Source organism: Dysidea avara, chromosome 1 (assembly GCF_963678975.1).
Source record: "Dysidea avara chromosome 1, odDysAvar1.4, whole genome shotgun sequence".
Lineage (NCBI taxonomy): Eukaryota > Metazoa > Porifera > Demospongiae > Dictyoceratida > Dysideidae > Dysidea > Dysidea avara.
Window position 1 is genome coordinate 19798001 of NC_089272.1, and position 22332 is coordinate 19820332.

The following is a 22332-nucleotide window of genomic DNA, read 5'->3' on the forward strand; positions in this document are numbered from 1 at the left end:
TTCAAAAACCCACTAGCACCCTTGAAAATAAGAATTGATATATACTTTGTACCTTTTAAATTTTTAGATTTAGCTATTGTTATCTCTTAAAGTCGTACAGTGTACAGCAATATATTCATGTTTAATCTACAGTAGTTATGCGTGCAATGTGTGTACTTTGCAGGAAGAAAGAAGTAGTACAATTAAAATGAAACCACTCGTGACATATAAAATAGACAAATATGTAATTAAATAAAATTATTTATTTTCCAGCCACTGTATATTTTACATGTAATTTATCCAAAGAAACTTTGTACAAGCTGACTGTTAAGTTTATGTACTTGTGACATTTATTGAATATGCAGCTAGCACCTTATTTTGCATGTATCCTCTGTTTCGTGTTTACATATGCGTATACGGTCATGATTAACATCATACAGTATGGTAGTGCTGTACATTTGGGATCATGAAGAATTCACAAAATATATTGACCAGAAACCATATAGCCTCACAGTAGCCTTATGGTGCCTTGGCAGTATTTGTAAGGTATGAACAAGCCCAAAGTGCCTTTAGTATAATAAAATAACACTTCAAATATGTTGTTATGAATTTTAGAAAAAAAGATTACTTAGTGGAATTTTCTGCTGACTGGCTAATGTACAGTACTTACTGACTGATACCTTCAGGCAAGCGTAACTCAACAATGGCTAACGCCACAGGATTGACTTCTTCACTGCTAGACATTGCTTCAGCCTGACAGGTGCCTATTGGCATATCACAGTATAATGCACGCATCATGAAGTTTACCTTGTCCTCCTATTTATTTTCACTGAAAGCCATGTTATCAATTCACAATAGCACATTATGGCTTCCCTGTGGCTTTGCTGACTATAGCTACGTATCTCCATATTTTCCATAGTGACTGGATTGATTGCAGGAGCACTTGTCTATAACCTGGTGTGTTGTGGTTACAGCTACATGTATATGGTATGGACCCCTCTATTGTGCACAACTTATGTAGCACTATGCTAAAAGTATACTCAGAGTCCTGATTTCAGGGATCTTAATGTATGAGTCACAGCACAAGTGTCCTGATTATCAAGATGCACATATTTGTTCTTTTTGAGGGGTTCTACTGTATAGCTAGTGGTTTGATCTGACATATTAAATCACTAAAGTTATGAAGTACTTTTAAAGAAACGTATGTATGTAAGTGCAGTAACAAGTACACAAAAAATTTGGAATTTTTAACTGGAGTAGGGACCATAGCACATTGATAAAAAATACTGAAACAAGCTGGAGTAGTGCACGTTATTAAATCCCAGTAAAACAAAAAGGTGTGTTAACCTACTGTGCTCAAGATAACATAAGAAGAGCACAGTGTATATAACACCTCTTTTTGTTTTACTCTGATTTAATATTGTGCACTATACTGGACCAACTTGTTTCAATACTTTTTATCAATGCGCTATGGTCCAAAAAATTTTTTTGTGTACTTGATTGTTTAACATTTTTCGTAAAATAAAATTGGTATGACCGGTGAACCCACGCATACCACATCAAAAGAAAGAAACAATGCCACGTGTCCCAGCTACGATTTATCATCTGAAAAGTGAAGTATCCATTACGCTTGGTTTTCAGCTATGTTCAACCCATTATACACAGTATTACAAATCAAGAACTATTCAAAAAGCACCTCTGCAATCAAAGTAGCTACTATGAAAAATGTGGACTATTTCTGTTACGAAGGGAAGCCATCACATGCTACTGCCAAATCGACACGTTTCACTGTCAGCCAAAATGAATAGAACACAAAGGAGGACATTGGTAAGTCTATGAAGACTGCTTTATACATACTGCGGTATGCCAAAAGGCACCTCTCGGGCCGAAGCAATGTCAAACAGTGAAAAAATCAAGCCTATGGCCTTATCCGTTATCGAGTTACACTTGTCTGAAGGTATCAGTCAGTCAGTAGAAAATTCCATAGCAACTTGTTGAAAGCATTTCAGGTCAATCTGAAGGCTTGTTTGGGTTTAGTTTTACCTAACCAATATTGCCTCATCGTCATCAGGGAAAATTGAGACTGGTTTTTGGGTGATGTTTTTTGTGGGCCACACCCACTCCTTTGTGGTCCCAACAGTTAGCTAAATAAGGTAATGCTTTTTACAGCATATATCCAGTTCTGTACAACTATATAGCTCCAGGGTCTTCCCTATAAAGAGAAGTAGAGCAGTGTAGCACCACTCTAATATGCTCAAAATTACTTTGTTGTGGTAAAAGGAATGTGTACAATTAAGAAAATGACTTTGATGTTGGTAGCAAATTAACAGTTTACCACTCTACTTTGTTTTGCTTGGGAGAAATCTGAGCTTTGTACGGTTATATAGCTATACAGCTTTATACTACAGCTATTCAAAGAGCTATGTGTAAGTGCTATTGATGGTATTATCATATTCAGGCTGTGTAAACCTTTATACTATTGACATTCATTCAGTTATTCAGAGTTGTGTACACATGTACTTTTGTATTATTGTAATATCGTATTGTACACCTTTGTACTACTGGTAGCTATGTGTTTTCAGAATGAGTTAGCTGGCACAGGTGATCACCACCAAGACATCACCAAGCATTTAATTTGGAACCTTTCCATTATCAAGGCAGCATTCTAACAAAATCACTGTGTAGATGTGCACACAAACATATACTTAATTATTATAATATTTATTGAAAGCTCTCCCACCAGTTGCAACCACCAGCTGCATCATCATACATGATAGTCTATACCAACATGCATGTAGTGTCATACTTATAAATAACAGATACAATTTCTCGTGCTGCTGTGAAAAGAAGTCATACAATGCAGTCAGCTGCCATGATTATGAATATAGTATCATCCTTTGATGTACCTCTATTGATCAGATGACCCTATCACTATAATCATGATTAAAACACAATAATTCTGTTAAGAATTATAAATTAATATGTTCTCAGGTATATAGCCAGAGTGTTTCTTTTGCGTGTGGGTGGGGAAATAACCAGCAATTCTTCCAGTCAGAAGCCATGCAATATGTAATTCCCAGAATCTGTCAACTGCCAGAACAAAAAGTGTTAGCTATTTGCTATGTTCACCAGATCCTTTTTCTCCACCCACACGCAAAAAAGAAAAACATAGGTGGTATGTGAGACTAGTGTGGTCATAAGATTGGTGTAGTATATTATGAAAAAAAACCTGCCCACAGTCTACTACTGAAAATGCTGGCATGTTCAGTATTGACATGATACATTCTCTGGCTTCAGGAATATCTGAATTTTTAAATCAGCTATTGACTACCATGTAGACTTACCTGTGTAGTGAGTCTCCAGTGGGTACTATATTAGCTATACATATATGTATTCCTTCCTTTTAATGATAATCTCTTACCATCCTGATCATCACCACATCATTGTCTGCAATTAAATGTCTGTGCAATTCAGTTGCATTATAGACACCATGAATCTGCAAGGGACTGCAGTATATAAAAGACAAATATCCTAAAATCATGTCTGAATTAGATTGCTTAGGCGTCCCTTCTCATTGTGATTCTCAGTCTTAGATTAAACTCATAGAGATCTCAGTGGACCTCTCCTTGCCATCAACACTGAAGTTCGTCAATTTCAAAGTGCAGTGTTGGAAATTTCTCAATGATGGAGCAGGAATTTCAACCTCAGCATCAAGAAAGACATGAGATACTAGCTGTCCAGAATGGACTCGCCACACCCTTTTTGAAAAAAAAAAAGCTACCAATGATAATTAATATTTTTTGTGTTTTATAAAAGACTTGCCTTCCTCGTCTCTCTCCTGAAGGAGTTGTCATTATAGTTCAGTGATGTCATGGTTGGTATTGCAGGACTACATTTCTCTGTTACCCTCTGCTATTAGCTATGTGCTTGAGAGGAGCTACATCCTCGGTTAGATCACATCAGGGGGTGTCCACTAGTTTCACTGTTGTTTTTTTCCTATATCACTTTTCACATCTTATTAGTGCTGGGTAACCGGCCCTGGAAAAATAATTCTTCCACGCCGCCTTTTGGGGCATTAGCTACTGAGGTTTTCATCAGTGTTCGAATCCCGTAACGCCGTGCGTGACTGCGTAGAGCAGTTCGTAGATGTTATTCTATCACACTAACTAGCTTGGCATAGCTAACCACCTCCCATCATGTAGTGCTAACCGTGGTATATAGCGTGATAAAAAGACCTCTCAGTACGCAGTGTTTTACGCAGTCACGCACGGTGTTACGGGATTCGAACACTGGTGGAAACTTCAGTACAGTCAATTGCAGAATTCTTGAAAAAAGTATGCCGTACCGTGAGTGCTTCCGTAAGGCTCCCTGTGAGTAAATTTTATTGTCCTTGCCACGGATTCAACAGCAACTGAACCACACTAATCTTTTTCCTCAATCCGGGTGATCCGGCGTCACTACAAACAGTTTTCCAGCCCACGGAATGTTTACGGCACGGGAAGAGGAATTTCAACAATTCTGCAATCGACTGTGTAGTGTGTGGTGGGGCGTGACACCTCTTTTTTTTACCAACAATAGAACGGTACGTGAAACGGAAAGGCACGTTACACGGAAAGACACTCCCTGCACGACGAGCTGCACGAGAAAGCCGGATGATCTTAAAAGTTTATTCGTAGTAAACAGTATCCTAGCTTCCTCGCCGTGTTTACTGAAGAGTCACGAATGACCTTTACTTGTCTGTGTCGATTTTGAGTTGTATACTGAGACAAGAGCCGGCAGTTGTTTTCAGTGAATGACTGGCCACTTCCAACAAAACCGGTAAGCTGGAATGATTTGGCTAATGTGTGTAATCAATTTTGACTGTACATGTGACGTACATAAAAGCGCAAGAAATTATCGGGGAAGGAGTTATTCCGCAACAAACTGACTTGTCAGTTCAGTGTGCAGTGCGGCTATATAGCCCAGCGCAGCTAATCAACACTTTACGAATTCCTCAAGCCAAGACTTTGCTCGTATGTATAGCTATGTCGTAGAAGCTATAGTACCGGCATTTCAAGAATTTCTCAGTCTCTTTGGTGCACACAGTAATTTTAGTAAGCAGATGAAATTTCATCCTGAGATGCTGGAAGGATTCTCCTCTAGGATTTCATAATTGCAAATTGGCAATTAATTATTATGGAAAGTGTAAATTATTTGATATGGTGCGTAAGGTGATGGAAAGCCTAATAAGAGTTAATAACAGATGACACCATAAGAACTTGATTGAATTTAATATGTGACTGGCTGAACGGAAACCAACCCTTGTCGTAAAACTCTATTTTGCTATTGAAATAAGCTGGGATAAAATATGTATACTACATAACAGTTTGTACATGTTTTAATTGTTTTGGTACACACTGAAACAAAGCTCAAATCTATACACCATCAAATTCACCTGTTCATGGAGAGGAAGAAAATCTATATGTTTTGTGTCAATACAGCAAAAGGCACATAAGTTATGGGTGCTTATTTAAAGTTTACCAATGTCATTTCTTTGTTGGAATGGCCTTCTTTTTGTTCACATGGAGGAGTACAGGGAAAGCACTATAATCTTGTTGGGTTTGCTAGTTCATGATGAACAGATCTGGTATAAATCAAAATTTATTGTTGTTCCAAATTCCTAGCGTTATAATTCCAAGACTATTCATCATAAATACTTGTTGAAAATTTAGCTTTCCTGGACCACTCCTTTGTTACCATAGATAACAGAGAAGGAATTCAAGGATTATTGGTATAAGCTGCACTGTAAAAAATTAGTAGTGAATTGCTCTGCCACAATACTCACTACTTTTTGCAGTGAACGTCACTACTTGGTGGTCAATGTAGTGACGTTCACTACAAAATTAGTAGTGAACGTCACTACACAAAAATAGTGAGTATTGTGGCAGACATTAGTAGTGACGTTCACTACATTTAGTAGTGACGTTCACTAGTTTGTTTTTACTGTGTGGGCTTTGGTCTTGCTGTGTGGCACATTGCTCTGTGGCACATTGCTCTGTGATTGACAATCGACGTTAAAATATTGATTTCCATGTAATACGTATATATCAATCATTAATTTTTTTTCCTTTGAACAATTTTTGAGCACTGTAAGTGTGTATGTACTAATATACAATGACTAAGTATGTCCATTACTCTGTCTTACAAACAAAGCTTTAAAATGCATTCCTTTATAGCAATTTGAAGATTAAGTACTATACTGCTTGCAAGCAAGAGCAATGTTGCATTAAATCATAGTACATGCAGTGGCATTTTTGCTGTTTCATATGTACGTAGTGCATTTTGTTGTGTAAAATTTAATGATTGTCTTTTCCCTTGCAAACCAACCTACTGTATAATCAAGAGTTCCTATAAATAATATATGTAATGATGGGCTCTTGCTACAATCAGTGATGACCCACATCCCATCATATACACAACGTAAAGGTAATGAAAATATCTATTATGATACATTCTTACTAATTATGCATAGTCCAAAATATTTGTCAACCTGAGTTGACAAAAAAGTGCTTGTATAAAAATGAAATTTTCACAATTTACACATTATTATATTTGCTTCTGTTTGTGAGTAACAGCTGTTTCAGATGTGCAGCTACCAAATACCATGAAAACATTTCTTAACACAAAATTCGTTTTTTCTGAATATCCTGCTTCTTGTACTGTAATATGAGCGATGAAAAATCTGTAGTTTCATATCAATGTTTAAAGCGGATTGGATGAACTGGATCACTAAGCATTACATGTAGTTTTACACACACTATGCTTTTAATTTTTTTAACTGCAACACCAATTGCACTGCAAACAATGGACAAGCTACAGTTGAAAAACACTATGAAAGTCTCCAGATTAACTGATTATCTTTAATTATGTAATATTTCACACATTCTTTATGTAGTTGAAACTCATTTGTACATTTGCATTCTTAACAGAATCCATATAAGATTACAATTTTAATTATCAGTGGTTTCAAATCTAATCATACTAGTGGCCAGACTGGCTACACTAATAATATTAATTATCTGTACAGTGTATTTCAGGTTGGTTGTCCACGAGTGCAAAATGCAAAAATATCATGTGAAGCGAATGAGAAACCAATAATTGTTTTTGAAATTTGAAAATGCCGTTACCACTGTCCGAAGATCTCAGGTGGAGAATTGTAATGTTTTATCCGTACAGACAATATAGTATCAGTGAAATAGCCAGCTTACTGTTGTAAGCGAAAAATCTGTTCAGCGCATTCTAACTAGATTCAATAACACTGGAAGTGTAGGGGCTACAAAGCAACGTCATGGACCTGAAGTGATGCTGGGTTCGTTTGAGGAGATAATTCTTGTTCAGTTCTTAATGGAACATCCAAGTGCATACCTTGACGAGCTACAAACTGAGCTTTACCATCGTGTTGGTATACAGTGTAGCATGACAACGTTGTGTTGAACCTTTTCCAGATTTAGAAAAAAGCTACGCCATGTTGTTATGAAGCGTTCAGAATAATCCTGTGGCGAGTTTAAAGAAGAAATGGCTAGTGTGCATGCTGACATGATAGTCTGGATTGACAAAACAGGAACAGATAGCAGAGACTGTCATCGTTGCTGCGGCTACCATATGCTGGGAACGACACCCATTAATCACATTCTGAATGTTAGAGGGAAAAGAATTTCAGTTATCACAGCTATGTCTACTCGTGGCATAGAAAACATTCATGTGGTACAGAACACAGTGGATGGTGACACTTTTTTACAGTTTGTACAAAACTGTTTAGTACCCATCCTTCAGCCATTCGATGGGACCAATCCTTGATCACTTGTTGAATAGATAATGCCAGTATCCATCACATCGACAGAGTTATCAAGACCATCTATCAAACTGGAGCAATTGTCTGATTTTTACCTCCTTACAGCCCTGATCTACAACCCTTGGAAGAAGTCTTTAGCAAAGTTAAATCATTTTTAAAGAGAAATGAAATAGTTTATGATTCTTCTGACACCTCAGCCTAATTGTGGTCTTAGCTTTCACCACAGTAACTACTGGAGATTGTATCAATTACATCAAACATGCTGAGTACAACACTTAACTGTAAAGAACACCAACACTTAATATAGTGCACACTTAATATAGTGCACACATCTTACAGTACAACATTCCACAGTAGCTAACTGAATTAAGAACATAAAACACTTGAGTACACCTGCATGTATACAAATTTAGACCTGCAAAAAAATCATGTATATATCACAAAATCACCATATGGCAGAGTTCGCTTAATCATCTAACTTCTCCAGCTGCTTCATAATAGATACCCTGTGTATCTCAAATTACTCTGTAGTAATTGCTCCTCGTTCAAACATATTATGTATGACCTCTAACTGCTGAAGAAGTTTACCTTGCATGTTGATCTTTTGCCCTGGTGAAATACCAATTACAGGACTCACTGCCTTCTCAGGTGTTGAAGGTGAATTAGAAGTAGACTTCATGGCTGTGGCAATTTTAACAGCCATTTCACCAACAGACTTAATCACATTATCTGTTAATTCTGTTTTAGTACCTTTGGGTTTTCCCCAAATAAACCCAGCAGGAGGAGTATCCCAACTCTGATGCCATTTATTCAGCGAACTTTCTGCTCAAAACTTATACTGTACCATGTTATAATGGTGCCCATGCTTTTCCTTAAGTTTATCAGCCACATCTGCAATTTTGGAATTTTTCTCTTCAAGTGAACTCATCTTTGACTTCTTCTTATGTTTTATATCATCGTCATCTTCTTCATCATCGCTTGCAACATTTATAACACCAGGGTTGGATCGCTTCCTTGAGTTGATGCCTTCACACCACAGCTTAAACCCTTTACTCACAACCTTTTGCATCATTTCACCCATAGCATCTGTTTCACTAAAACTTATCTTCTGTGCACCCATCATGTATCCAATATCAAACTTCAAACCAAAGCACACCACACCTTTCCTAATTGCTCTAATACTACTTCAGCGACCTCAGGGTGAAGGAACTGAGGTGCTGCAAGCGTAAGTTATATTCTCGTTTACAGTTGGGGCCGGTTAATCACTTTAATCATCACCTGAACTCCTGGAGCCTCCTGATGAACTGGGGAACAAGCATATTGCATTATTGGGTGTCGAACAACTAGTGGTTTGTGTCACTGACTGGCTGCTCAGACGGCTATCCTCACCACTACTACACTGGTTCACAACTGCATTGTTGGCCGACACAACAGACACTCACGAGATGGTACTCGAGCCCGATGGTACTAGTACCAGGTTGTGTTGTCCCTTGTCCAGGGGCTGTTTGTAGTTCTTTAACATAAGAGAATGGCTGTTTCTGTAATTGATTGAACAAGGAAGAAGCCTCAGCAGAAGCGGCTTTGTTATCCATCAGTGACTCCACGCCAAAATCGATCACACACTTGTGGTTAACCACGTGATATTTATGTGTTTGTTTTGTGTTGGACAACTAACTGGAAATAGACTGTAACATGAATCTCCTTCATGTTGTCAAGTGCTGATAGCTTAAATATTTCAAGGAGAACATTTTCGATGTTGAGATTTTTGTTCACATTAAACTTTTTGTAGATTTCATAACAGAACGTGCCTATAATTTAAAAAAAAAATTATTTACTTTATGTCTACATGTCCAGCCATTATGCATGTACCCACATGAATGTGACGGCTGGAATAAGTTAAGCTTGGAGCAAAGGCACTGGTTATCCTTTCGTGTTCTTTACTGTTTCATTTGCTGCAGCAATACTTGAGGAAGGCATTACTTTGGACAATGCACCATTCAGGTTGGGTAAAACAGGTTTCTCTAGCATAAAATGCTGTGACATTGACTCTGGCACACAAGAAACTGTTAAAAGAAAACAACAGGAGTCCCAGATAACAAGGTCACCTATCAAGTGCTGCATTTCCAGTCGAAATTTTTAAGGATAAAATTTTTGTGGGTAGTAAAAACAACTATGAAACCAGCAAAAAATTCCCTCTCAATAAATTAGGCCATAATAAACTACCAGCTGGCACAACTGTTACTCACTCATGTACTGCACCTGCTACTATATGTATCATACAGTACAGTAGTGCTGTTACCATACTTTGTAGTAGGGTCTTGGAGATCAAGACATGTCGTGCGGCCCAAGAAGCCGGCGCACCACACCACGAGTATATTAACAAGAACAAATAAATGCAATTTTCACACCTTTGTAGTTCCGTGATCCTTTATACAATTGAAACCAAATTTACTACAGAAGTGCCGGCTTAGGTAGGGGAGTCCACATTCCAAATGTTAAGAAAATCGCTCCAGCCATTTCCGAGATACGAGCGGCTAAAGTTTGGGGTTTTTTTTTTCTTCGTTTTTTTCTTCTACTTCTTTTCGCACACTTTACACAATCTGCCATAAAATGTGAACGCGCACTCCGATCAAGCTGAAATTTGGCACACTTAAAGGGCTCATTAAGGCGGATCTCAGTACCAACATTGAGGCGTCTGGATTCAGTGGAATGGAATGGTGGAATGGAACGGTACTTAGGTAATTTCAATTAGTGGTCACCTCTTTAAAAAGACCACCTTCTAACAAAGATCACCTCTTTACAAAGACCATTTTACTTTAATACCTGAATTGTTGTTTTAGAGCCCTATAGGACAGTCTTATTGATGAATTGTGTGCCACATGTTATGTGATATCTGATTTATGATACAATACAGTAATAGCTATATACCCGTACAAAAACAGCTTGGCTATACAAAAAAGATGTGTCCACGAAACTAAAAGCAACTGGCAACTAAAGGAGCTAATATCTGGTGAGACCAAGAAATGAATGTTAATATATACTGGCAACTAAGTACAATTTACAATAATCTTATTCCTTTATCACAGTCTGACTGTATTCCTAATTGATTCCCTGTAAATCTAATAGGCTATTAAATTGGTACCTTTCTCAATAGTCCGGCATTGTAGAAGAGAAAAAAGGCGGCTAAATTACTAGCCAATTAGAGTTACAGGGAATTAATTAGGAATGCAGCAAGACTGTATGAGTCAATGATAAAGGACCAAAATTATAGCGAGGTATTTGCCAGTATTTCTCCAGATATTAGCTCCTTTAGTTGTCAGTTACTTTTAGTTTGATGGGGACAGCATTTTTGTACAGCCAAACTGTTTTTGCATGGGGTATATTGCTGTATTACAAATCAGATATCACTCTAACTTTTCTAGGCATGTGGCCAATAAGACCATTATATGGGGATACACTCTAAAACAACAAGATAGCAGCAATTTAAACATTAAAGTAAAACGGTTTTTATAAATAGGTGGTCTTTGGTAGAAGGTGGTCTTTATAAAGAGGTGACCACCAATTGAAATTACCAAAGTACCGTTCCATCCCACTCGAGTCCACCATTCCAGTCCATTCCACCATTTCACCATTCCATTCCACTGAATCCAGACGCCCCCAATGTTGGTAGGAATCCGAAGAACATTCACGGAGTTATGATTGATTATTTGCATAAAATAAGGTCGAAGGTCTGCCACGCCCACAGAGTAAACCCCTTGGATAGGGTCCGCAACGCGAAAAATCGATATCCTCCAATCAACTACCTAACGGGTAGTGCTAAAAGCCGGAACGGAACGGGGCGCGCGCCACGTTAATGAATGGTTTTTGCAGATTGTACACACCGTTTCTTACCATTAAGTAGTGACTAGAATTGTGCTAAAGTTAGTTTTCTTCTGCTTGTAGGCATGCTAGAAATCGCTCGCTCGCTCGAAGTTTCTATTTAATGCCCACTGCACGAAAGCGTTTTGCAATTACCTATGCTGAAAAACTATCATTTAACCTGCTAAACTATTATTTTGTAAGCACTATAAGCATATGATTCACAGCCACTAACATACACTGTGGTTAACTCTCGTAAATTATTGCCCATGCCGGCAGACTTCAGAAAACCATCCTTGCTGTTACTAAAGAGTTGGACACGACTATAACATGAAAATACTACAGTACTTTACCTTTTACAATGATAAGGAAGCAATTCTACATCAGGATTAAACAGAATTTGATGGATTGGTAAAAGCACAACATGCCACGTGGCGGGCATTAAATAGAAACTTCGAGAGCGCGATTTCTAGCTTGCATATAAGTAGAAGGAAATGAACTCTAGCACAATTCTAGTCACTGTGTGGCAGTTGGAAACGATGCAAAATCCGTCTCAAACAATTTTTCTACTTGGCGCGCGCCCTAATTGGTTCCGTTCCGGCTTTTAGCACTACCCCTACCTAACTATTGTCATGTGTTAGGCCAAGTGTAACTTGAATAACACCAGCTTGTCAGCCAAGTTTGTCACTTGCTTCTGGTAGAAAACAATACAAATGTCTTAAAATCACGTGATTTTTCGTTGCAGTAGTTCGTAGGGTTCTTTGTATGCCACGATATTCACTCTCAACATTGTTCAAGTAGTCTATCATCAACTCAAAGTATTGGTGGTTTGATTTTATTGGTCAGTTTCCGGTGGCAGCACGATCTGTGCAGCTTTTTGGCGACACAAAATGTTTCTTGCTCTGGAGCACAGGAAAAGCAGAGCAGCAACTGCGCCGTGGGTCAGCAAGTAAAGTACCTGCATGCGGAGTATGGTTATAATTGAAGCTTGTTAGCCATCTGGCTGAGCCATCTATATGCTGAAATTCGGCCAAAATAATGCAATTTTTGCAAAAAAATACCAGAATGGTTGATACATCAGTGAGACAGTCTCCAACAGCAAGGATACGAAGCTTATAAACACCTAACAATACGGCTATCTCGCCCAGTAAATGCATAGAGCATGAAATAGGCACTCACATGATCGAAATTCAAGTCACAGAAATACCCATGAAATCACTTTCATTTCTGAATAGGAACCATGCAGTATGCTCCTTTTGTAAATATTTGTGTTAGTTGTTCACTCAGGCGTGGTCTGGGCCAATGCAGGTGTGTTTTATGCTGTGGTGGCATCATAGGGAGAGTCTCAGACTGCTTGGCTAATCGAGATGCTGAACCTAATGCACACAAACTGATTGTCATTTGATTCCAAGTGATTTTAATGTCATTAGAATAGATTATGGTTGTATTTCCGAGATTTGAATATCGATCACGTGAGTGCCTATTTCATGCATTGGATTGCTCTATGCGTTTACTGGGCGAGATAGCCGTATTGTTAGGTGTTTATAAGCTTCGTAACCTTGCTGTTGGAGACTGTCTCACTGATGTATCAACCATTCTGGTATTTGTTTGCAAAAATCGCATTTTGGCCGAATTTCAGCATATAGATGGCTCAGCCAGATGGCTAACAAGCTTCAATTATAACCATACTCTGCATACAGGTACTTTACCCAGTACTGGTCATTGCTGACCCACGGCGCAGTTGCTGCTCTGCTTTTCCTGTGCTCCAGAGCAAGAAACGTTTTGTCTGTCGCCAAAAAGCTGCACAGATCGTGCTGCCACCGGAAACTGACCAATAAAATCAAACCACCAATACTTTGAGTTGATGATAGACTACTTGAACAATGTTGAGAGTGAATATCGTGGCATACGAAGAACCCTACGAACTACTACAACGACAAACTTGGCTGCCATGCTGGTGTTATTCAAGTTACACTTAGCCTAACACATGACAATAGTTAGGTAGTTGATTGGAGGATATCGATTTTTCGCCATGCGGACCCTACCTTGGAGGAATGAGCTGACAATTGCTATGTAGATGGAGAAACTATCGTAGGAGTGCCTTTTTGTGATTTGAAAAGAATCTAGATAAAGGCCATCGAGGTATGACACAAAACCCGTCACAATATATAATACGCGATCGATTTTTATGAATTAAAATAACTATTAGTTTTCACTCCTACCAGGCAAACCGCTTAGAGCAATGAGCTGAAAATCGGTGTGTAGCTGGAATAATCATCATAGAAAGTCCTTGCAGTAGTACAGAAGAATCGGAATACAAACCACTGAGTTATGATTCCAAAGCCAACTACGTGTAGCAAATGCGAGATCGAGATACTCTAATAGAACAGTCACCCTAATAGAACATTCAGCTACTTTTATAACTCACTCCATTATAGAATTGTATTACATTGCAAGTTATTCTGTAGGGAGTTCAACTACAAACAGTTAATTTTATACACAATTCAGCTACAAATATATCGCTGTAGAGATTCAGAACATTACAAGTCACACTGAAGAGAGTTCAGCTATAAACAAATCACCCTGTAGAGAGTTCAGCTAAAAAGAAACTACCCAGTAGAGAGTTCATCTACATAAACAAGTTAGCTACCCTATAGAGATCAGCTACAATGTTCAGCTACAAGTAAGTCACTCTGTAAAGAGTTCAGCTACAAAAAAAAGTCACTCTTTAGTACAAATAAGTCACCACGTAGAGAGTTCAGCAACCAATCAAAAAACCATCCTGTAAAGAGTTCAGCTATACAAACAAGTTATAACTCTATAGAGAGATCAGCTAGAAACAAGAGAGAGCTCAGCTACAAACTTAACAGATCACACTCTAGAGATTTCAGCTAGAAAAAAGTCACCCTGTAGATAGATCAGCTTGAAAAAAGTCATCCAGTAGAAAGATCAGCTAGACGACATCACCTTGTAGAGAGTTCAAGTACAAACAAATCACTCTACAGATAGTTCAGCTACAAATAAGTCACCCTGTAGAGAGATTAGCTAGAAGAAGTCACCTTGTAGAGAGTTCAGCTACAAGGAAACCATCATGTAGATAGTTCAGCTGCAAGCAAATCACCCTGTAGAGAGTTCAGCTACGAACAGACCACCCTGTAGAGAGATCAGCTAGAAGAAGTCACCCTGTAGAGAAATCAGCTAGAAAAAGTCACCTTGTAGAGAGTTCAGTTACAAAGTAACCAGCATGTAGAGAGTTCAGCTGCAAACAAATTACCCTGTAGAGAATTCAGCTACAAACAAATCACCCTGTAGAAAGATCAGCTAGAAGAAGTTACTTTATAGAGAGATCAGCTAGAAGAAATTACCTTGTAGAGAGTTCAGCTACAAAGAAATCATCATGTAGAGAGTTCAGCTGCAAACAAATCATCCTGTAGAGAGTTCAGCTACGAAAAGATCACCCTGTAGAGAGTTCAACTAGAAGAAGTCACCTTGTCGAGAGCTCAGCTACAAAGAAACCACCATGTAGAGAGTTCAGTTGCAAGCAAATTACCCTGTAGAGAATTCAGCTACAAACAAGTCACCCTGTAGAGATATCAGTTGGATACAAGTTACCCTATAGGGATCAGCTACAAACATATCACCCTGTAGAAATATGTGTTGGAAACAAACCACCAGGTAGAGAATTCAGCTAGAAACAAGTCACTCTGAAAAGAGTTCAGCTACAAACAATGAGAATTTCAGCTACAGTTCAGTTATGTATAAGAAGTCACCTTATTACCTACAATATGTGATTATCATTCATTGTTAAATATACAAATATTTTTAATCAGGCAAAATGCTGTACACAAAATTTCTTCCTTTGTTCCACAATTCCTGCAGAAAAGAAAAAAAAACAAGTTAAAAGGAAGCACCAAAGCCAGTTTATGGCCGGCTTTGTGGCTTGCAATACAATAAGAAATGATATCTAAACCAAAACAGCCAAGCTGTAAAAAAGAGTGCGGCCCCCAAAAAGGCTAGGAAGAAAAAAGATTTGAAATCCAAGGTAGCAGCCAAGAAATGGCTGTTATGGTAGGTTAATGGCAAAAATTTTAATTACAACAATTCAGATGAATTTGGTGCCGAATCCTAGTGGAGGAGGCAATGCAAATTCACCTGAATTGTCGTAATTAAAATTTTTACCATTAACCTACCATCACAGCCATTTCTTGGCCGCCACCTTGGATTTCAAATCTTTTTTCATTCTGGCCTTTTTTGGGGGCCGCGCTCTTTTTTACAGCTTGGCTGTTTTGGTTTAGATTTGGTTTATTTCCCAATAATATCACCCAAAAACCAGCCTTGCTTTTCCTTCATAACAGCTTGGCAGTATTGGTTAGACATAATCAAACTCTTCAGAGTGGCCCCAAATGCTTCTTCCAATAGAAATTTTATGGACCAGGCTTTGGGACTTGATTTGTTTACTGTTCAATGTCAATTTGTCCCAAGATGTGACTTTTTGGCAGCTAGTCCTCCTTTGTTTCTCCAGTGCTGTTGATTTAAGGGTAGCATGTTACAGCTTCTATTGAGAACCAGTACTTTCTCATTTACAAGCAGCTGTCAACTCAAGGTACATTAACAAGTTGTAGTCTAGATGTCAAGAACCACTGGGTTCTACGGGATTTAGAAAACCTTAGGCCCTTAGTAGTGCCCTCGCTGCGTTCAGGCACTACAGCCCAGGGCCTTCAAGTTTTCTAAATCCCATAGAACAAAGTTCTTGACATCTAACTATTTGGACGTCAAGAATCGGGATTTAGAAAACTTGTAGGCTGAAACATCAAGAACTAGGGTACTATATACGGGATCTAGAAAACTCAAAGGGCCTTGGTTGTACAGTAGCTCCCAAATGCAGCAAGGGTGCTACTTAGTCTGGTGCTGCCAGCCTCTTCACAAAAAATAAAGGTCAGGTGAAATACAGATACCACCGCCCAGATTTGGCAGTAGCCAATTGTGACCGGGCCTGCAAATATAGGGCATGTGGTCACATAAAAATTGCGTACTTTCTCAAACTTTGATGTATCATAACTTTGCATTACATGACTCTGTAGCTATGAACTTTTCAGCAATTATTAAACATTTAGTATACAAGTTACAGAATGGAAATATTCTATTCCAATATATACTGAGATATGACATGTTATGTGATGGGGTGTATAGTATGTTCACATTGAGCTGAATCCTCAAAAACATTTAATGACTCATAGATGCAATTACACTCAATTTTGAAATTGTAGTACTGCTTGACCCGCTAAAAACGTTTCAAAATCTTGTTCAAATATTTGACATAATATTTACGGCCAATCAAAATTTTCACAATACATTTCCTATGGGAAAGCCATATAAGTACAGTGTACATTACAGTCCTTTCCCAAACTTGTAATGGAGCCAAACCGTACGTGTCTGTTGTTGACAACTTTGCTGTTACCAATAATAATCTGGTTGGCTGAAATGTTAACTCTGTTGAGACAAAATCCACTTGTAATTTTTAGCTGTTTTTCAGGATTCAGCTCAACGTGAACATACTGTAGTGTGTGCCCACATGCCCTATTTTTGCAGGCCCGGTCACAATTAAGGAATGCCAGTGAAGTTCATACCAAATCACCTTAGTAAGATAATGCTATTGTTCGAATTGAAGGCTAATCATCTGACATAACCAACACAGTTACGTACGCTGTCTAATTGAATTCCTTTGAAATGATATGGTATAAGTATTTCACCAGATCCTTACTTTTTACGAAGGAGCGGGTGGCACCAGACTAGGCACTACTAAGGTATGAGGGTTTTCTAAATTGTGTAGAACCCATTGATTCTTGACATCTAACTCATTTAGACTACAACTCATTATTGTACCTTGCGTTGACAGTTACTTGTAAATGAGAATGTATCATTAATAATTATAATTATAATTATTACTAGAAACAAACCCTCTACATCTCCCTCTAATCAACATGACTGTTGCTACACTTTCAAATGCCCATGTATTGCCAATGTGTGCTACGTTTCGAAGTAAAACTAATACAACTCATTGTTGCATCTTGACAGCTGCTTTTAAACAAGAAATGTAGTACAAACAAGCCCATTTCGCCTTCCTCTAATTCAGTATGGCTGTTACTAGCCATTTAAGCACCCATGTGTTTTCAGTGTTACAGGTGCGTAATTGCTGTGTTTCATATCACCTCAGAGTGTGCTATATATTGGACATAAGTGTGGCACTATGGGATGTAGAGACCACGTTTTCAGCCAATCTAATTTCAGTATCAAACTTGTTGTAGTCTAACTATTATATAAAAACTTGTCAACAATCTGATCTCTAGCAATGTGTCTCATGCATGCATGCATGCACAATCAATTAAGATTGTTGAATACTGTATGCCTATAGAATTGTAAGCAAAGTTAATACGTAATGCGTGTTTTTTTCAAACTTTTATATGTACACATTGGAAAAGATAGCCACTAAATTCTGAAAGTTTAAGGTATAGCCCTAACACTACAGTGTGGTTCACCATTCCTATTTGTACATGTAGAGATGGCTACTTCCTGTCCCAAAGTAAAGAGGATAACATGTAAGAGAATAACTTCTGCAGAGACATTTACTTCAACTTCAATGGACAGTACAGGTACATATCTACATAAAATACATACCATATACAGTAGTAGTATTATCAGGATATGTTTAATTGTAAATGCTATACCTCTTATCCAACAGATGGGCCAGATGGTTTAGAAGCTTCCATTTTAAACAACATATCAGTTAGGAATAACAATAATAATACAGTTAAAGTACGATATTCTACAATACTGTGTACTGGAGAGTCAAAAGCAGGAAAAACAAAATTTTGCCACTTGTTAATGAAACAGGATACACCACCACCTGGTACAGGTGATTTTCATACCATTTTTATTAAAAAGAAAGGTGAATCTATTTGGACAGAAATAGACTTTAAACAGTTAAGTGCACTGATAGACCAGGCTAACTGTACCAATGACTCCAAGTGCACCGCAAAGCCAGAGTCAACAGATGGAGATGAAGTACTGGACATACTCATCTTACTGGATATCAATGTGCCTACACCAACGGTCTGTCTTCTGCAACCTGCTTTGGTAACATTTGTCACTTACAAATTATATGGCAAAGAAGACCATGTGTGCAATAAAACTTGTAAGTTTATTAAAGAATTAATGTCCAGTTATTGTTTTGAAAGTAAACCAGAGTTTAGTGAACTTGAAATTGCAAATGATTTTGAAAAAGATTTTTACACAGCTTTCGTAGGCACAGTTTTCGATGATGACAAGAGCTCAGAAGCAGTGTACAACAAGGAAGCTGCTTTGGTCCATGAAAACCTACAGAAATTGGAATCATGTGTCAATTGTTCAATGCATGGAATGCTACATTCCTTTTGGCGTTTGGAAACGGACAACTACTTGAATATTGTCAACTTGATCAGTGCTCAAGAAAAAAATTTCAAAAAATTAAGGGATCGTTTGGAAGATACAGTAGCACAGAATTCAGCTTACCAAATACCAATAACTTGGGTGCTTTTGAGTTTTAAAATACTAAAACTGTGCTGCGAGCAGAAAGTACAATTTTTGCAATATAAAATGGTATTTGAAAAAATATGGATTGCAGAATGCAAAATTCGTGATGAGACAGAGTTAAAGCGTGCTTTACAATTTTTTCACCATCATGGAGTTCTGTTCCACTTTGATGCTGTTGAAGGTGCTAGGGATTACGTGTTTGTCCATTGTCACTGGTTGTTCAGTCAATTAAAATATTTGCTTAATGGCTTTGAAGACAAAGGAAGAAACCCCATTGCTAAAGAATTGTTGATGAAAGAAGGAATAATGACTTCAAAAATGATAAAAAACATAATATTTGAAGGTCCTGGGAATATGACACTCAAAACTTTTCTAGGTTTATTATGTCATTTAAAATTTATTGCTGAAGTGAAGCCAAATGAATATTTCATGCCTAGCATATTAGACTCCTATGAATGTGATGAAAAAGTTCTTGACAGATATGGAAGTAAATGTCACGACGCACTATTGATCACTTTCTCATCTGGGTCAATGCACCGTAGTGTCTTCTGTTTTCTTTCTACGTACATCATAAAAAATATGCCTGAAGGATGGTCAAAACTTTGTTACGATAAACAGACAAGACAACAGCATACATTTAAAAATTTGATAACATTTTCCATAGGAGTTGGCTATTATGTGTGCATCATTGATAAAGTCTTCTCACTTGAAGTTTGCATTTATTCAAAATCTCAACATTGTGATCCAGACTTACATAGTAGTGTTTATAGTATTGTTGAAGATGCCTTAAAATATGCCTGCCATAGTGTGGAAATTCCTTTTGAGGAATGCAGATATGGATTTTTGTGTAGTACATGTGGATCAAATGACCACATGATGATACTCGGTGACCATGTTGCTCATTGCTGCAAGAATAACGACTCACTGCAATTGTCATCTAGTCAGACTGTTTGGCTAAAGGTTTGTACAAACTATATTTTAAGCATAAATCACTTTGCTATCTTGTTAGAAGGGTTTATAATGTGGTATAGTATGTAGTACAATTGTAAAGATCCTGAGCGTTAAAAATATCAGCCAGAAAATTTGGCCATTTTTGGATTTCCTTATGGTACTTTTTCAGTATTTGTCATGCATGGTATGCTTTAAAGTTTAGTCATTGATGTAGTATTTAAAAGCTAATAGATATCCCTGTGATTAAGTACTGTATTTGTGGAAATTTTCACAGCACATAATTTTCACAGGTTTTGCAGTTGACACATGTCAACCATGAAAATAAAATCCATTGATTTTTCATAGCATGTAGCATTTCTTTGCAGCATGTGGTACACGTGCTAGTGGAATACAATATAGACAATGACAGCACTTTCACTTTCATTAGGTGCATTCAAGATTACCATGTTTATAAGGATATATGCTATGATTTGTGAGAGGGAATCTAGAAATGTAACAGATCCCTTCACGGTGGCAATTTGTAAGAACAAAGCGATTGTTGGTTGGCTCAAAGTAACAAGTTACATCTCTCATAGTAATTGTACAACGTTAATGTCCAGCTCAAATAGCTATGAGACAATAACCACGAAAGACGTGAAAACCACAAAAAGTTGAGGTAGCTAGCTATACGTGATCCGTGAAAATATAATCATGAAAATCCTGTTTTAGTTTGCAACTGTGAAAACTTCATACCGTGAAAATTATAGATATCTGTAGAATTTACTTTGTCACTTGTGTCATGTACTTAGCTGAATCGTCACTAACAGAATGCATGAACTTTTACTATTGAGTGGCTTTTAGCTAAAATTTTCATTCATAAAATGTGACCGGATTTGCGAAAAGGGGTCTTCCACGCACATCCAATTCTATGAACTTGGAAGACCATAACTTAGTGTTCAATAAAGATAGACAGCTGAAATTTCCTCCTTCCACTAACCTATGTTGGAACTCACTACTGACCAAATTTCAAGTGAACAGCTTTTTCCAATCTCAAGTTATGAATTGTCAAAGTTCATAAATTGGATGTGTGTGGAAGACCCCTTTTCGCAAATCCGGTCACAAATAGAAATTAAGTGAGGTGGTCAGCCATGATAGCAGCGGCTCAGTGGCTAAGGATTTGGGTGTTCTAAGTGTTTTTGACAGTTTTTATGCACCTGTTTTTACCCTGCAGTGACTGTTCTATTAGAGTATTTCGACCCCGTGATTTACAGTTGTTTGGTTTTTGCCTTGTAACTTTATAGCTGTCAGCCACAAAAGGTTTGAGCTATGATGTTTAACTTATACACATACCGATTTCCAAGTTACATATTTCCATAAGCAGTTTATCCTGTAGGCATGACAACAAGTCAGCCTTTTTAATACAAATAGCTAATTGTCCATAGCTCTATAACTATTAATCAGATTTGCACCACACTTGGTATGTGATGGTGCTGTAATACATTCTTAAAGTGTACCAAAGCTCAACAAACTCAAGCCATTCATGTGCACTTTATAACAGTTTTTGTAAAGTGTGCGAAAAGAATAATCTAAGCCTCCCAAGCCCCCTAAACGAAGAAAAAAAATGATGAAATTAATCCAAATTTTATTTCACGATTGCATTAGGCAATCTTGCTCAAATTTGGTATGTGGGCACTGAAGGTGTAAGGTATTTGCAGTATTAAAATGATTCCAATTGGCACGGAACTATACACATGTGAAAATTACATTTTGTTTCTTCCTTTAAATATACTCATGATGTCGCTCACCAGCTTTCTTGGCTGCACAACACACTACCATGTGTCTTGATAATTATAAAGCTTTAATGTACATAAAAGAAAGAACCTACCCACTACAAGCATTTAATACCTTTGTTTCCTTTCATACTCAAATTATTGCTGTCCTGGTTGACCATTTTGTCAATTTCATATACCTATATACCAGCTAAATTACCAGCTTGTGACAAACAAAATGGTATCAAATAAATTTCAATAGGATGGAGTTATGGTGTTTTGTTTGTTGTTGTGTGAACGAGAAAGATGAACAGATGCTTTTTTTGTATTTTCATAGTAAAGTTCTGGGTTTATCGGATGCAATGAAGGATGGGTCCATGTAAACCAAAGGGGCGA

The 22332-nt window shown here is 37.6% G+C and overlaps 2 protein-coding genes and 2 long non-coding RNA genes across 7 annotated transcripts in view; 2 read left to right on the forward strand and 2 right to left on the reverse strand.

Moving 5' to 3' along the window:
- LOC136258527 (uncharacterized) overlaps positions 1-315 on the forward strand; it is a 21599-nt gene extending 21284 nt beyond the window's left edge. Inside the window, exon 12 of the mRNA XM_066051843.1 lies at positions 164-315. Coding sequence (XP_065907915.1) covers positions 164-177 — 14 coding nt within the window. The 3' untranslated portion in view covers positions 178-315. The remainder of the gene's footprint in view (positions 1-163) is intronic.
- Positions 1-3387, reverse strand: part of LOC136258539 (uncharacterized) — a 7309-nt gene extending 3922 nt beyond the window's left edge. The window contains exon 1 of the long non-coding RNA XR_010702817.1: positions 660-3387. This is a non-coding gene — a long non-coding RNA (uncharacterized lncRNA). The remainder of the gene's footprint in view (positions 1-659) is intronic.
- Positions 3388-4577: 1190 nt separating this feature from the next.
- The window catches only part of LOC136258546 (uncharacterized), a 63391-nt gene continuing 45636 nt past the window's right edge, over positions 4578-22332 (forward strand). For 2 of the 4 annotated variants that reach the window (XM_066051865.1, XM_066051883.1), the window contains exons 1-3: positions 4578-4797; positions 18226-18318; positions 18408-20197. In XM_066051865.1, the coding sequence (XP_065907937.1) occupies positions 18228-18318; positions 18408-20197 (1881 nt within the window). In that variant the 5' untranslated portion in view covers positions 4578-4797; positions 18226-18227. Of the gene's footprint in view, positions 4798-18147; positions 18175-18225; positions 18319-18407; positions 20198-22332 lie in introns of those variants that run through there. The other 2 variants (XM_066051873.1, XM_066051879.1) reach the window with 2 other exon arrangements.
- LOC136258566 (uncharacterized) lies at positions 6440-12278 on the reverse strand. Its single transcript, XR_010702832.1, has 2 exons — positions 12022-12278; positions 6440-9618 (listed from the first exon to the last, which is right to left on the reverse strand). It is a non-coding gene; the product is annotated as an uncharacterized lncRNA (long non-coding RNA).